General features: G+C 34.2%; 1 protein-coding gene across 4 annotated transcripts in view; it reads right to left on the minus strand.

Annotated features, from left to right (window-relative positions):
- IBTK (inhibitor of Bruton tyrosine kinase) overlaps window positions 1-18064 on the minus strand; it is a 91272-nt gene that overhangs the window by 29010 nt on the left and 44198 nt on the right. For 2 of the 4 annotated variants that reach the window (XM_058734555.1, XM_058734554.1), the window contains exons 17-22: window positions 12593-12694; window positions 9428-9545; window positions 6404-6464; window positions 5723-5844; window positions 4306-4418; window positions 170-273 (exon numbers count right to left, since the gene is read on the minus strand). In XM_058734555.1, the coding sequence (XP_058590538.1) occupies window positions 170-273; window positions 4306-4418; window positions 5723-5844; window positions 6404-6464; window positions 9428-9545; window positions 12593-12694 (620 nt within the window). Of the gene's footprint in view, window positions 1-169; window positions 319-4305; window positions 4419-5722; window positions 5845-6403; window positions 6465-9427; window positions 9546-12592; window positions 12695-18064 lie in introns of all 4 variants that reach the window. The other 2 variants (XM_058734553.1, XM_058734552.1) reach the window with 1 other exon arrangement.

The following is an 18064-nucleotide window of genomic DNA, read 5'->3' on the forward strand; positions in this document are numbered from 1 at the left end:
TTTGAGAAAACTAATACTACATATATTACTAATCATATGTATTTTTTTATAAACCAGCCAGGAGAGTATTTTAAAGTTAGAGCAAAAAATAATAAACACTAAAAATAAATTATATAAAGATCTAAAATCTGAAGTTAAGAAAACAGTGCATTAATAAATAAAAACAAACCTCAATTTTATCTGACTGAAATCCTGCTGTGAAATCTGGGGAATGTAAATCTCTAGGACTACCCACTCCTGCATAGCTTCCTTCAGAATCTGATGTCAGCAGTTCTGGAAGAGATTCCACAGAATTGGTCTTACCAGATTTTAATAATCCTAAAAGGTAAAAATTTTAAAACATTTAAAATACAGTAAACATGTGTATATTACATTCAGTGAATTAAATAGAGCTAAAAGCTTCCATTTATCCAGATTTAATAACATTTAAATTATATTCACTGTATCAAATCTTGACAATTCAAGCTAACTGAAGAAAAAGTTAAAGTAAAAAACTAAAACAGGGGACTTTAATAAAACAGCAGTTTTATCCATTTCAATTATACAGCAATTATGCAATAAACATTAAGGAAGACACTTCTTTGGGATGTGCTTTGAGAAGTGATTCAGAACTTCTTTCTCCCCATTAAAAAAAAAAAAAAAAAAGACAAAATTAATAAACTTCAGACCGTCCCCTTTCTCATCTGTCTCTCTGTACCAAGTTCTCTGCACGCATGCAGACGGGGATTGGCCTCATTCTGTGTGGGAGGAACACTGTAGCCTTTCTACCTCTCATCTAGTCAAAGACTGGATGACTTTGGCCCCGTAGCAGAGGTTATGCTGAAGCCAATCGTGGCCTGATTGACGGTTTTTACTTCTGGAAAGGGGGGTGGAATCTGTGGATTGACAGCTACTTTAATTAGCCTATTGCCTAAAGCAAAGGGCTGTTATGAAATGTATATACCATTTCTTCTCCCAGGCAAGCTAAACACCTGTTTCCCTGCCATATTTGGTATCCAGATTCATTAGTAGATCAAAGTCATTTCAAATATAAACAGAGAAAACAAACTTTTGCTTAAGTTCATGTGTTTACTTTCACATATTTCAAATTTAGAATCTAAATGAGGTAGCAAAAAAACACATGACATGAGGTATAACTAAAAATTTGACTTAAAAATAAATAAAACACATTTTGCAACAATGTGGATGAACCAGAGTGTATTATGCTAAGTGAAATAAGTCAGAGAAAGACAAATATATGACTGCACTCATTTGTGGAATTTAAGAAATAAAACAGATGAATACAGGGGAAGGAAAGCAAAAAAGATAAAAAACAGAGAGGTAGGCAAACCATAAGAGTCTCTTAAATACAGAGTACAAACGGAGGGTTGCTGGTGGGGTGCTGGGTGGGGGGATGGGCTAAATGGTAGGCATTAAGGAGAACACTTGTTGGGATGAGCATTGGGTGTTATATGTAAGTGATGAATCACCAAATTCTATTCCTGAAATCATTATTACACTGTATGTTAACTTGGACTTAAATTTTTAAAAAGGAAAATAAATAAAACATACTATCTCTTATATATTTAAATAAGTGGGTTTTCCTTAAAGTAAATCACTCTGACAAGATATATGCCTCTTTTGTTCCTGTCACTGCTCAAATAGTTTGGAAATAACATTCAGCACTCCCCCAATCTTTTAAATATTTTTAAGAGCAGCAAATTTTTAAGAGAGTATATTTAATGCCAGAATGCTACCAAAAGTCAATTAGAAATAAATCTAATGAATAAAAGGATGTTTAAACTGGCCAACAATTATTTTTAGTATAAACATTTTCACAGATGGTCTTCTAACATAAAGGATCACACAACGAAGTTTACTTCCAGAACAGGCTTTTTGGCCCCAATTAAATTTGACCTTTCAATCATTATCTGCTTTGGCCACAGAAAGAGTAGTAAAGCAGGAAGAATAAGAACTGGAATCAAAAAAAATAAATTCTATTTCTGTCTGTCACTACCTCAAATCACTGAAGTTTTCTGCACTTTTGTTTCCTCAGGTTTAAAGGAAGGGACAAAAATTTAGTTCATTACTAATGTCTCTTCCATCTCTGAAATATAAAGATTCTAACACGTGTGCTAATAATACCATTATTTAAAACAAACCAAAATCTGCTTTTTCCCTAAGTCTTTTAGGCAACTGAAAAATAACTAGTTTCATAACTTCCTGTCCGTCCATTTATTCATCTTTCCATCAATCCACCTACAAGTCCTTCTATGCACTAGAGGTAATTCGTGTAACAGAGAGAACACAAAATCACAGAATTTTACATATTAAAAGGTCCTAAGTAGGAATCAGGAGATGTAGTAAACGTGAAAGACCGAGCTTCAGTGCTTCATCAATCAATCCAGGTATACTGTCTTTTTTATATCTTTCTGTGTTATCTAAAACAACTATTCTTGACATTGTTTATTCCTTTGAACATTATCAAACACATCAAGTACCTCATTTATAGATCATGTTAAATATAAAGACATTCTTTCTTTGCCCTGAATGACAGCTTTTCTTTTTTTTTCCACAGGGACAAAATGTGTACTTGTATTTTTCAAAGTTACCTCATCAGGCTGACTAAGAAAATACTGCTGACAGAAGTTATACCTGTTTATGTCTTCCTACAGACACACATACTATTTCTTAGAGCCATACTGTAGTCTCATTGTGGTCACACTTCTGTATTTTCATCTAAAGAAAGTATTACAATTTCGATAGTTTAGATCTAGATCTAATCAGAGGAATCTAGAATGTGAGATAGTCTATACCACTGGCCTGAACTTTTGAAAACAAAACAAAAAGGTGTGAGAGGTGCTGCTCTAGTTAAGAGACTAAAGAGACATTAATAAGCAAAGGCAGTATCTATCTTCACAGGATACCAGGTGTTTTTTAAGGTTAAAACACAAAAGGCTATAAAAACATTCCTGGACAACTGGAGAAATCTGAATAGAGACTGTAATACTAGGTAATATTCATGAATTGATGTTAATGGTCTTCGATGTGCTAATGATATTATGGTTGTGTAGAAGAATATCCTTATTCTTAGGAAATTCGTATTAATTTATATTAAAATGCCATGCCTACAACTTCCAAGTGGATCTGTAAAAAATGACAGACTGTCTGGAGAATGAAGGAAGTGAGCATGCAACAGAAAGTCTATAAAAAATAGCAAATGTGGTAACAGGTTAACAATAAATTTGGAGGAAGGGTATCCAGATTTTCATTCTTTCATCTCTTCAGTAAAAGATTTTCAAACTAAACTGCGAAAACCATTTTAGAAAAACTACATAACCTTTACTTTCAAACAGCTCACATAATGCATAGATATAAAATATGTTTTCTATTACTGGATTATAACCTTCTAATGCACATGAATGGCATCTAACTCGGAGTACTGATGTAAATGAAATGAATCCATGTGATAATAGTGTCTCTGTCCTGTTTTGCCCATCACTAACAGTCTATGCCACTGGACAGAGTGGTCTCTCTAAAAAAAAATTTTATCCACTCACATTATATGCCTTAAAAATCCATCAATCGATTACTCATAGCCCTCAGAATCACATTTAAATTCCTTAGTTTAGCATAAAATCCCTCCAAAATCTGACCATTGCCAATTACCACTTATCTACACATGCCCTATATGGCTGAAGCATGCTGACCAAACCACAAGAAATATGCAGTTCTTTCCAGTGCCTCTAGCCTTGGGAGTATATTGCCCCCTTTGCTTCATATGTCTATCAGCGTGCCTCCTTTTCTTGGCCAATTTCTCTTCATTCTTCAAGATCCAACTCATGTATCATTTTCCTCAAGAGGTCATTCTTGATCTCCTCAGATTAATATGGGCTTTTTTTTTTTTTTAATACATTTATTTATTTTTGATAGAGAGACAGAGCACAAGTAGGGGAGGGGCAGAGAGAGGAGACACAGAATCCAAAGCAGGCTCCAGGCTCCAAGCTGTCAGCACAGAGCCTGATGCAGGGCTTGAACTCACAAACAACAAGATCATGATCTGAGCTGAAGTCAGACGCTTAACCAACTTAGCCACCCAGGTGCCCCTAATATGGGCTTTTCTTTTGTGCTCTCAAAGCAAACTTCAATCAGAATATTTATTACAATATACGATCATTTTCCGTAGCCTCCCTAAGACAAAGGCTATTTTCTTTCAGTAGGCCTGGCAAATGGCATACAATAGTATTTGATACATGTTAAATTAATTAGATAATAGAGACATGAAAGATTAGATCAGGAAATATATCCTAAGACACTTTCACTAACCTGTAGATGGTGGACTCTGAATAACGTCTGAAAGGTTATAACCTCCAGAACTATCCGAACGCTTACGTGTCTTCTTTTTTGCTCTTGTTTTTGCCTTCTTGAACATACTTTCCCTACGAAAAAAGCAAATACAAATTCATTTTTTAGAAATGAGTTAGAGATTAACAGCAAAAGAACTGTGCATTTTGAGCAAGAGAATAAATATACATATATATGTGTGAGTGTGTGTGTGTATAGCATTTTAGTCAAACAGAGAACACAAAAAATAGGCATGCTCTAGTTGCATTTATCTATGTTGCTCAGAGTAAATTACTCAGTTTTACTGAACCTCAGTGTGTACTCTTACTAGATGTAACTCTACTATTTCTGTGAAAGTTAGAAATAGGGAAATACTTTTAAAAGTAAATAATCAAATATCATAAACTTCAAGTAACCCAAATGCTAACAAACACTAGAAAAGAGGTTAAAAACAAATCTGGAACCTAACAGCAGTTTCTCAGTGGGCTACACAGTTAGTTACTATTATATATATAGTAAATGACTTGAATGCCCAAAGATTTTAACAAGTCATTTACCAAGTACAAGGTAAGTAATTCTATAACCAGTTGATAACTGAGCCTAACACACAGTTTGGAAATACTAAACAGGGCTTGTCATATGTTTGGCCACACTACAGGGAGATTATGTAGAACTGGGATATTTTGTTAGAGGATTCCCAAACGTCAGTCACTATAGGTCATATCTCTTGAACCAGTCAGTAGGTTCTCTATAGAGAAAAATCCATAATGGCTGATGTAGTCTTGGTTCAATCTCTCCAGAGGGCAAATCTTTCAGCCAAGATGGAGGAGGAACAATCACTTGGTTGAACTGAGTTCAGAAAAAGGTCAATTTTCTTTGAAAGAAGCTAAAAAAATGATCTTTTTCAAATCTAACCACTCACCCTGGTCTTCATAAACCTGCTACCTCTAATTCTTAAGACTTTCTGGAATTCTGTTTTAGTTTTTTTTCCTAAGTCATTACTGCTCAGCAACCACTTTCCAACTTCCAAAACTATTAACACCTCCTAACTGCTGTTTCTCCTTTCCTGTTCTCTCTGCTCTAGTGCAATATGCCTTTTTTATTTATTGTAATTTTAGCAGGGTTTGGGAAGGTAGCTAAGATAAGTGCATTTATTCAACCTAACATGTTAACTTAAAGGTTGTATTCCTTTTATATTTATAGTTAATTTTGTTACATCTGCAAATAATTATGCATTTACTTTCTTATAGCAAGACTAAGAATAAACATAAATACATACTTCCTATTTCAGGATTCTCCAATTTTCTCTTTCAGTATAAACGTGTTAATAGTGTCAAAGATCAGGGAGAGGAGTGGAAGAAGAGGAGGGAAGAAGAAAAGAAAGAGAAACAGAGCTTACGAATAATTCTGTTCCGTATTTATGTCTTCTTTCAAAAAGATATCTCCATCTTCTACTTCCAAATAGCTAATATCTGGTCCGTCCTGATATGGTGTAATGACTCTTCTATCCATTGCTGGAATCTATTTTTTTTAAAAAAGTCACTTTTTAAATATAAAATGTGTAAAGATTTTTTCAAAATAGGTATAATATCCCACTTGTTTTGATATGTGGGGACATTAACAAGGAAAAGTCTAGAATGCCTAATGACTTCCTACGTTTACAACAAAGGGAAAAATGATTAGACTCATTAAACAGATTATTCCAAAAAATATCAAAAAACACTTTCCATAAAAACTCATTATTAAATACAAATTAATCCAATTTGGGGGATAATATGAATCCATGTTTTTGTACTGTCCTGATGTTTAGTAAATTAACAAGTAATGAAAGACTTGAAAAGTCTTCAATAATTTTCATTTATAAAGGAATTAAAAGTTATTAGTTTTATCATTAAATACTTTCAATTATGATTATCATACTAACCTGTGGGATCTATAAAAAAAACAAACAAAAACCCTATGTCTTCATTTTTAAAATATCCTAATGTATTAGAATTTATTAGGAAATTATTTCAGTGAGAAGTCTGATCTAATATACTACTTTAATTTGATTATATTATTGAAAAAACATAACCCTTACCATTTTTCTATAAAACACAGAAAGATCCTTCAAAACACCATCACTTAAAACATCAAGAGACCTAAAAAATAAGATACAAAATTCTATTTTAAGGCTTAAGTAACTTAATACCTACCAAGATTTTCAAATCTGTTGAGACACTTTACACTGCTGAATAAGTACATTATTTTTAAAATCATCAATATGCCATCAATATGCTACAAATTCTTTTTGAAAGTATGTATAGTTATATATTTCAAATAAACAGGAAGATACATACACAAACATCTTCAGTAATATCAAACCCTTAGAAAAGATTTTTATATCACTTATATCATAGCAAAATTGTAAATATAGTTCTTCCTCAACATCCCAATAAATCTCTTAAGTTGAAAATCTCTTAGGTCAAAAATACATTTAATATACCTATTTACTGAACAGCTTAGCCTAAACTACCTTAAACGTGCTCAGAACACTTACATTAGCCTTGAGTGAGCAAAATCATCTAATACAAAGCCTATTTTAAAACAAAGTGTTAACTACCTCATGTAATTTATTACTATATGAAAGTAAAAAATAAGTGTGTCAGTTGTTTACACCCTTGAAAACCCTGTGTGTCACTGGGAGCTGCGGCTCACTGCCACTGCCCAGGATCACCATAAATGATCACCAGGATCACTTAATACTTTTCACTAGTATGCGGAAAAGATCAAAATTCAAAGTTCAAAGTACAGTTTCTACTGAATGTGTATCACTTTCACACTACTGTAAAGTCGGAAAATCCTAAGTCAAACCATGGTAAGTCAGGGACCACCTGTATTCATTTTCCACATCTGTAATCTTTAGTTCCTAAAGTATTATAGTGATAGAACAATGGCCTGTCACGATACCTGAATTCTATCTACAGCTATCACTGCTAGCAATTACCTGCATGACTTTGAGCAACTAACTTTATCTCTCTGGACTTTAGTATGTTCATGATGTATAAAATGTTTGGACTACATCAGTTATATTCAAAGTAGATTTCAGGGAACTCTCCAATTCCAAAGAGATACTTTTAAGGCATCAGTAAAAACTTAAAGTTTACATTCTAAAATATGTTAAACTATTTTTATGAGTGCAAAACAATTTGGATATTTAAATCTGTACCATACCAGTTTTTAACATTTTGAGGATAATTAACCTGTATGTTATATCAATTTTGGTGCAACTCTCCTTTTTTAATATCTTTATACATATTTATTTATACTCCCAGCAAACAAATAGTTGTCTAGGAATGGTTAAATTTGTACAAATCTTTGTTTTAATTCAAGTTATGCATGTCTACTCATGTAAAATTATACAAGTAGAGACATCACCACAGCACACGTCCCATTCGTAATGGTTCATCTGACACCTGTCACAACGTAACTATTGAACAATGGTAGTGACACACATCATTTTCCGGTATCATATTTTTTTTTTATCTAAAAAAAAATTTTTTTTAATGTTTATTTATTTTTGAGACAGAGAGAGACAGAGCATGAACAGGGGAGGGGCAGAGAGAGAGGGAGACACAGAATCTGAAACAGGCTCCAGGCTCTGAGCTGTCAGGATAGAGCCCGAGCGGGGCTCGAACTCACGGACCGTGAGATCATGACCTGAGCCAAAGTCGGACGCTTAACCGACCAAGCCACCCAGGCGCCCCCCCCCCCCCCAGTATCATATTTTAAGTAGATTCAGTGCTTGTTTTGCATTCTGGTTGATTCTTATCTGACAAATGAATGAGCTTAGTTTGGCAAAGCAAAGTAAAAAAAAAAATTGCTTTGATAAAAATCATTAATGTGATGTCAGCAAAGAAATTTATTCTGAAACCCTAGCGAGATTCTGATACCAAAATACCAGAGGCATTTTAAAATCATACTAATATCCCATAACATTAATATACACTTGAAAAGCATTTTCACAAAATAACAAAGCATTATACTGCCAAAAGAATTTCCTGTGAATTGAATCCTACATAGCAATTATTAAGAATCAGTGATTCGGGGCGCCGGGGTGGCGCAGTCGGTTAAGCGTCCGACTTCAGCCAGGTCACGATCTCACGGTCCGTGAGTTCGAGCCCCGCGTCAGGCTCTGGGCCGATGGCTCGGAGCCTGGAGCCTGTTTCCAATTCTGTGTCTCCCTCTCTCTCTGCCCCTCCCCCGTTCATGCTCTGTCTCTCTCTGTCCCAAAAATAAATAAAAAACGTTGAAAAAAAAATTTAAAAAAAAAAAAAAAAAAAAAAAAAAAGAATCAGTGATTCACCTCTAAAAAGTAGAGCACTTTTATTTCATATTTTAGAGTTAGTTTCATTAAAGACCATCCTGACTTTGAAAGCTGAGATGTGAAAAACCTATTACCATATATAATAAATTATGTAGATCAAAATTTTGATTCTTTGAAAAAAAAGTGTCCCTGGGTTTTCTCATCTATAATATGAGGACATAAACAGAATCTATGTCATCATAAGGTTTACATGAAAATCAACTGAGATCTATATAACACTTTTAGAATGCTGCCTGGCACATAGTATTAGTTATCATTATTATATCCAAAACAAAATACTGAAGCTTCAAAAGTGCAAACTGACATGTGGAACTCTAAAACTTCTATGTTCACCAAAACACTCATTTTCTCACCACCAACTTTATAGTAATAAAAATTAGACCTTATATTAAAAAATAAATCTGCAAATTTATTTCACCAAATAATTCCACTACTAAAAATAGTGGAATGCTTAGATATAAAGAACATACTTGTAATTTTTTCCCCACAAATTTCCAACAAAAATGTATGCTTTCCATTGAGGGCAAGAATTTTACCTATTTTGTTCACTCTTGTACCTTAGCTGTGGCTGGCATATATCAAGCAAGCACTCAAATATTGATGGAATGATTGAATCCCCTTACATTTTTTTCTACAAAGCTGTAATTTGTCACTATTCTTTTAAATTGCTAACATGTCTGCTATTATGTATAAATAATTGCTTTTGCAACAGTCATACAATGTATGCACCCAACCTACCTTGCTTCAAGTAAAGCGGCCATATTCAGTCCTATAAACTGTAAACAAGACAGTTTCAATTGTTCAGCATTGTACATTGCTGCAAATTCCAGTAACATAGCAGCATTCTTAAGGGTAACTACAAAGAAAAGACAAAGTGAGACAAAAGCCATGTTACTACAGCAAATAATACATACTTATTTTTAAAGTTGTCAGGTTTGAACAAGGAAAACTGAAAGTACTTTCTTGCCAAAATAACTATAGTAGGGCAAATATAGAATGCACTTTTCATCCCCATATGCCAAAGTATTTTAAATGATTGGTTATGAGGCAAAATAAACACACCAAAAGAAAATAGAGATGATATGTGTCACCTAAAAATTGACAATTTTCTATCTAAGGATTTTAGAATAGTTTTAACTTTCACAAATAAACCTTCCTTTTCATTTATATAGACAGAACAGTCTCTTTTCTATAAAACTAAGAAGATCTTAAGATTAAGAGAAACCAGGGGTGCCTGGGTAGCTCAGTTGGTAGAACCTGCAACTCTTGATCCTGGGGTGGTGAATTCGAGCCTAACGGCACAGAGATTACTTAAAATTAAAAAATAAACTATTTTAAAAAATAAAAAATAAAAAACGTCAAGAGTAATGTTAAGGGCAATTTAAAAAAAAGACTAAGAGAAACTGACAAAATCATTCTATAAAATATATTTACATTGAGTAATCCATCAAAATTTATGTGGGTATATTTACATAAACACATATACACACTATATATTTGGAAAATATTCACATTTAAATATTACTATATCATTATTCATGGCCAGTACAGAATCTGGTATAACTGTACAAAAGATTCTGGATTTTATTACAATCCTAGTAACTTTATGCATGAAGTGTCCTATTTTGCTAGAGACTATCTCAGAATATTCTACTCACCTAATAAATGACTTTGGCTTTCCAAACCCCTTCATTCTTTATTTACTATGAGTCCAAACCAAGAGAGGAACATAACTATTTTCTACACCTGGCTTACCCTATGTTTGTTTTTTTTCTTCCTTCTAATTCTGTCAAAAGGTGTAATTGCAGTCAATGATGGTTTTTGCTTCGCTCCTAACCAAACCTAATATGAACCCAAACTCTCCCACTTCACACACAAAAAAATGGATCATATAAAAACTATACAGTTGTTCAGTTGAGAACAAGGATTACCCAATAATAAGAGATCAAACTTCTGTTGAACTCTTCTCTTGCTAAGTTCTAGGAAGATCAAGATATTCATTAATAAGGAAGCTGTGTAGCATGGACCGAAAAAGAATATCCAAGGAATGCCAGGAAAGTCAACTGAACAACTAAAAATATCTCCAATATGTATACTTTTTGTTTTTTAATGTTTATTTATTTTTGAGAGAGAGAGAGAGAGAAAGAGAGAGAGAGAGCGCGCGCGCGTGAGCAGGGGAGACACGAATCTGAAGCAGGCTCCAGGCTCTCAGCTGCCAGCAAAGCACAGAGCCTGATGCAGGGCTCAAATTCAAAAACCATGAGATCATGACTTGAGCCAAAGTCAGCCATTTAACTGACTAAGCCACCCAGGAGCCCTTCCAATACGTACACTTTATTCCTGTAGTATGTTGTATCCTTTATTTTAATATATTTCCATTTTGTAGCTTAAAAGATTAGAGATGTTGGGTTTTTTTGTTTTTTTTGATAACCTAGGAGAAGTCTCTCCACAAAGCTCAAGAAAAGTAACTATATAAGACACCAGAACTAAGACAAACTATCAGCAAGAAAAAAATTAGAAAATTCTGACAGGAAATCCTTTCATACTTCCTAAAGTATGACAATGTGACAATGAAAATGAACAAAGATTAACAAAGATAAAATTAGAAACTTTTACAACAGGCTAAGAAAATCTAACCTTTATCCTAGAGTAAGCAATTAAAAATACCTAAACAGGAAGACACGATTACTCCCAACAGAAAAATTAAAGAAAGTAGACAGAAAGAGGACTTAAAACATTACAGTAACACTACACAGAAGGGATGGATAACAGTTACCTGAACTAGCATAGACACAGAATAAAAAGGTAGGGGGAAATATGATTAATAAATATAGTTAAGATGCATCAGTTCTGACAACTGGAAAAATTTGGACGTAAAGAACAAAAACAATATAAAAAATAGCTTTGGGTTTCAAAATTTCAATGTTCAAAAAGACAGCCATGCAATGAACTGAAATAATGAATTATTTATTAAATGAAGTAACAAACAGAGACAGAAATAAGAGTTTAAGAGAAAAGAGATAAGTTTTGATCAAATATATAAATAAGATGATTATATAAAAATTCTAGCAAGGGGGCGCCTGGGTGGCTTGGTCAGTTGAGCGTCTGGCTTTGGCTCAGGTCATGATCTCATGGTTCGTGGGTTCAAGCCCCACGTCGGGCTCTGTGCTGACAGCTCAGAGCCTGGAGCTTGCTTCGGATTCTGTGTCTCCCTCTCTCTCTGCCCCTAACCCACGTGCATTCTGTCTCTGTCTCTCTCAAAAATAAATAAACATTAAAAAAAAATTAAAACAAAAATTCTAGCAAATAGTAACAGATAGCTAAACACAGGCTTACAGCCAAGACCAGGACAAGAGTGAATAATTTCTTTGAGGGGCACCTGGGTGGCTCAGTAGGTTAAGTGTCTGACTTTGGCTCAGGTTATAATCTCCGTGAGTTTGAGCCCCATGTCAGGCTCTGTGCTGACAGCTCAGAGCCTGCTTCGTATTTTGTGTCTCCCTCTCTCTGTGTCCTTCCCCCACTCCTGCTCTCTCTCTCTCTCTCTCTCTCAAAAATAAATAAACATTAAAAAATTTTTTTAAAAAATTCTTTCAAACTTTCATCTTTGTAATTTCAAAATAAATTTCATACCATCTTCATTATTCAAGGTTTCATGACATTTCAAAAAATTTACATATTTCAATTATCAGATGTACATATTTTCACATATTAACATGTCTGGAAAATGGACGTGCTTATTGTTACACAAAATAGCTTAAATGTTTTGACATTCTTCATAATTCAAAAACATAATGGTGCACTTTACCATATATGGTAAAATGGTAAATTTATGGCATCAAAAGTTAATAAATAATCCTGTATCAACCTGCAAACATAGTAATATTCAAATTCAAAAATACTTACGTTTCTCGGTTAATGCAACTTCACAAATCCCTTTCAATCGAGTTATGAGAAGCTGATCAGCCACCACAAGAACACTACAAATAAAATCCACATTTTGAGATTCTAAAAAAAGAAAGAAAACAAGCAAAACTATTACTTTGTACATTATACCTATGACAAAAGTTCAAGTAATTAAGACACAAAGAAGGAGAATTATAATGACTATTTTCTAAAGAGTGGCAACTATGATAAATAGTAATAATGTGAGACTTTTCTACCTTTTAAGTGGAAAGCTGTAAAGAAACACACCAAAATGCCTTGGTTCATACTAGGACCATAAAATGGGTAACTTGAATTGATCTTTTTAGTCTAGAAAGCATTTAGTCTAAAATGACTGATTTATTAGAATCTCCCATATTATTAAACATTTCTCAATCTAATAAATAGAGGGGAAATTCAAATCTCAGCATCAAAATTATTATGTAGATATGTGTTAAATACATATAACATATACATTAAGAACAAATGTATATATAGGGAGGGGGGTGAATAATGCTTTTAGATGCTCATATTTGTTTTAAATAAAGAAGCCTAAGGAGCTGGGAGGCTCAGTTGGTTAAGCAACCGACTCTTGATTTCAGCTCAGGTCATGATCTCAGTTAGTGAGTTTGAGCCCCACATCGGGCTCTGCGCTTACAGTGCAGACCTGCTTGAGGTTCTCTCTCTTTCTTCCTCTCTCTCTACCCCTCCCCTGCTTGTGCTCTCTCTCTCAAAATAAATAAACATTCTAAATAAATAAATAAATGAACAAAATAAGCAAGCAAGCCTAAGAGTACATTTTCCTTTTAAATTATAGGAGTTCCTTATTTAAAATAATCTTTCTCGTCCTGAGTACTATTAACGCCTAAAGCAGTAACCCTGAGCCACTGCCAGAATAACATAAATACAAAAACAAAACAAAACAAAACAAAACCACAATAGGAAGAAAAAAAGATTAAGAAGAAAAAAATGTCGAAAAACTATTTTTGACAAAAAGGGAAGAGGTGAACTCACTATGAATAGCAAACTAAGGACTACTTCCAGAATTCCTCTTCTCCACAAAAGCAATGGAAGATACTAGGAAAATTGTCAACTTTTTCAAAATTCTAGAAGTTAGCCAAAGGCTTACAGTAATCTAGGGAGTATTGACTCAAGAAAAATGGCTGAATCTTGGTAAGAACAGTGAGCAATGGAGCACTGTAGTTTTTTCTATTTAAATCTTCCCCTTCCCTCCTCCAGTCTTAAAAACCAACAAGCCTGCAATCACAGTGAAAACGAACAACCAAAGCCACTGAAGACAACAGAAGAGTTACAAAGCAACATTATTAAAGATAAGTCATTATTTGACATGTGCGGCAGGGCTTGTCTTTATTTTGACCTGACTCAAAGCTTTTACTGGTGTGAACAGCCTCTTCCCCCAGGGTGTTTATTAAAAACAATCAGTTGCAATTAATGTTGAAGCTGACTGAGACAATGATAATAGATGGAGCAAACAAGAAGCAGATAAAAAACATTTTTTTTTTTTTTAATAAAAGCTAGGGAAAAAGGATGTTAATGATTAGATGTTTGTATCCCCTGAAAATTCACATGTTGAAGCCCTAATTTCCAGTGTGGCTATATTTGGAGATGGGGCCTCTAAGAAAGTAATTAAAAGTAAGTGAAGTTATAAAGGGTAGGGCCCTGATCCAACAGGATTAGTGTCCCTCTAAGAAAAGAGATACCAAAGAGATAACTGTCTGTCTCCCTCCCTCCCTCTTTCCACAACACACACACAGAAAGACCATGTGAGGACATAATAAGAAGGCATTCATGTATAATAAGCCAAGAAGAAAATCCTCACCAGAAACCAACCTTACCAGACTCTAATCTGGGACTTCTAGCCTCCAGAATTATGAAAAAATGAATTTCTGTTTTTCAAGCCACCAGTCTATCATATTTTGTTATGGCTGTCCCAGTTGACTAATACAAATGTCCATGGGGGCTTTGAAAAGTCCCAAAATATTGCTGTGAAACCAGAAGCCCACATGTATGTGGATGACTATATACACGCCAAGGAAAAACTTAAGGTCCTAAATTTTTACCTCTGGCTGAACTTGAGGCTCTGCTAAAACAGAAAATAAGAGCTAAAGCAGAGTCATGAACTGCTTGCCTGAAAAATGAAGGCATGCCCCAACACACACAAAGAACTCCATGGCAAAGGCTGGGAATTTATTGGTTTTAGGCATTTAAAGAAATTTCTAACTTATCAGCTGACCACTAAGCTAACCCAGTAGACACTTCAGTGGTCACACAAGACAAAGAATAGAGATTTTACAATATTAATTAGTTCAGAAAAGTCAAAAAGCAAACAGCAAAGACTTTTTAACAAACCCCAGAGAGGGAAGAGAATCTGACTTCAAAAGTTACCACATCATATTACTTAAAATGTCCAGTTTTCAGTTTGTGAGCTCAAGTCCCACATTGGGCTTGCTACTGTCATCCTGTCATCACAGAGCCCAGCCCACTTCAGATCCTCTCCCCTCTCTCTCTGCCCCTCCCCCACTTGCACTCTCCCAAAACATAAATAGATATAAAATAAAATGTCCAGTTTTCTATGAAAATTATGCAAGATGCAAAATACATGTTAAGTACGGCCCATCCACAGGAAAAAAAGCAACTAAGAGAAGCTCTCCCTGAGGAAATGAAGATGCTGCATTATTAAAGTTTAAATCAGCTATTTTAAATATGTACAAAGAACTAAAGGAAATGTCTAAAAAATTAAAAGGAAGTATGAGGATAATGTCTCTTGAAATCAAGAATATCAATGAAGAGACACAAATCACAGGTCAACTGAAATAAGCAATCTGAAGAACAGAAAGAAAAAACAATGAATAAAAATTAATAAGGCATAAGAGACCTATGGGGACGCCTGAATGGCTCAGTCAGCTAAGCATCTGACTTCAGCTCAGGTCATGACCTCATTACTCTTGAGTTCAAGCCCCACATCGGGCTCTCTGCTGTCAGCACAGAGCCCACTTTGGTTCCTGTCTCCCTCTCTCTCTGCCCCTTCCCAGTTCATGCTTTCTCTCTGACTCAAACAAAACATCGAAAAAATTTTTTGAAACAAAAAAAGAGACCTATGAAACACCAGCCAGCATATCAAGATACATACGGGAGTCGCAAGATAAAAGTATGACCTAAAGAATATTTTAAGAAATAATGGCAGAATAGGGAAAAGTAAAATGTAGAGGTTTTGTATGCAATGGAAGTTAAGTTGTGATTAGTTTAAAATAGACTGTTTTATGTATACTGTTACATATATGTAAGCCTCATGGTAACCACAAAGGAAAAACGTAGAGCAGATACACAAAAAATGCAGAGAAAGGAATCAAAGCATACCACTACCGAAACATCATTCAATCACAAAGGAAGACAACAAGAGAGAAAAAGGAAACAAAGGAACTACAAAACAGAAAACTGACAAAATGGCATTATTAAATCTTTACCTATCAATAATTATTTTAAATGTAAATGGATTAAATTCTCTAATCAGAAGACAAAGTGGCTGAATGGATAAAGAAACAAGATTCAACATTATGCTGCCTATAAGAGACTCAATTTACCTGTAAGAACACACATAGGCTGAAAGTGAAATGATGGAAAGAAATACCCCATGCAAATGGTAACTAAAGGAGAGCTGGAGTGGCTATACTTCTATCCAACAAAATAGGCTTCAAGTCAGAAACAGAAGAGACAAAGAGGTTATTATATAATAATAAAGAGATCAATAAATCAATAGGATAGAACTATAAATACACATACAACAAGTATACAACAATGAAGCACCTAAATATATAAAATACATAAAATGAAGGCAGAAATAGTCAACAATACAGTAATAAAAGGACTTCAATATGGATATTCATATTCAAATACAGATAGATCATGGAGACAGAAAATCAACAAGAAAACATCAGACTTGACCAAAACTACAGACCAAATGAAACACATACATATGGAACATTCCAGTCACAACAGCAAAATACACATTCTTCTCAGTGCACATAAACCATCCTTCAGGGCAGATCATACATTAGGCCATGAAACAAGTCTTAACAACTTAAGAAATTGAAATGATACCAAGTATCTTCTCCAACTACAGTGGCATAAACTAGAACAGGAGGAAAATAGGGAAATGTGTAAATACGTGGAAATTAACACAGTAATTCAAAGAAGAAATCAAAGAGAAGTACAAAATATCTTGAGACAAATGAAAATGGAAATACAACATGCCAAAACTTATGGGATACAGCAAAAGAAGTTCTAATTCTGATAAATGCCTTAACAAAAAAAAGAAGATCTTGAAAGAACCTTAAGGGTTTTATATAACAAGGAACTAGGAAAAGAAGTCAGCCCAAAGTCAGAAGGAAAAAATAATAAAGACTGAGCAGAAATAAATGAATTAGACATTAGAAAAACAAAAAAGATCAATGAAATTAAGAACTGGTTGTTTGAAAAGATAAAATTAACAAACCCTTAAGTAAACTGAGAAAATGATCCCTCCAAAAATTAAATCATAAATGAAAGAGAAGATATTACAACTGATATCACAGAAATGTAAATCATTAGAGATTACTGTCAATAATTATAAGCTAACAAATGGATAACCTAGAAGAAATAGATAAGTTCCTAGAAACATACAAGCTGCCAAGACTAAATCATGAGGAAACAGAAAATCTGAATAGTCAATAACTGAGTAAGGAGACTGAATCCATAAATCAAAAATCTCCCAAAAGTAAAGCTCTAGACCAGATGGCTTCATGGGTGAAGTCTACCAAATATTTAAAGAAAAATTAACACCAATCTTTCTCAAACTTGTCCAAAAAAAACTGAAGGAGAGGGAACACTTCCAAACTTATTTTATGAGGCCAGGATTATCCTGATACCAAAAGGAGTCGAGGACACTACAAGAAAAGAAAATCACAGTATGACACCCCTGATGAACATAGCTGCAAAAATCCTTAATAAGAAACTAATCAAATTCAATAGCATGTTAAAAAGATCATATACCACAATCAAGTGGGATTAATGCTTGGTGCAAGGATGGTTCAATACATGCAAATCAACAAATGTGATACTATCGTAACAAAGAGGAATAAAAATCAGGGCAAACTGATTTTCAGTCAGTTAAGCGTCTAACTCTTGATTTCTGCTCAGGCCAGGATTTCACAATTCATGAGTTCAAGCCCCTCATCAGGCTCTGCACTGAAAGCACAGAGCCTGCTTGAGATTTTCTCTTTCCCTCTCTCTCTGTCCCCACCCCCCATCATTCTTGTTTTCTCAAATACATAAACTTAAAAAACAAAAGAATAAAAATATGATCATTGCAGTACATGCAGTAAGTGCAGAAGACAAAATTCAACACCCATTCATGATAAAAACTCTCAACAAATTAGGTAGAGAAGGAAGATACCT

Source organism: Neofelis nebulosa, chromosome 6 (assembly GCF_028018385.1).
Source record: "Neofelis nebulosa isolate mNeoNeb1 chromosome 6, mNeoNeb1.pri, whole genome shotgun sequence".
Classification (NCBI taxonomy): domain Eukaryota; kingdom Metazoa; phylum Chordata; class Mammalia; order Carnivora; family Felidae; genus Neofelis; species Neofelis nebulosa.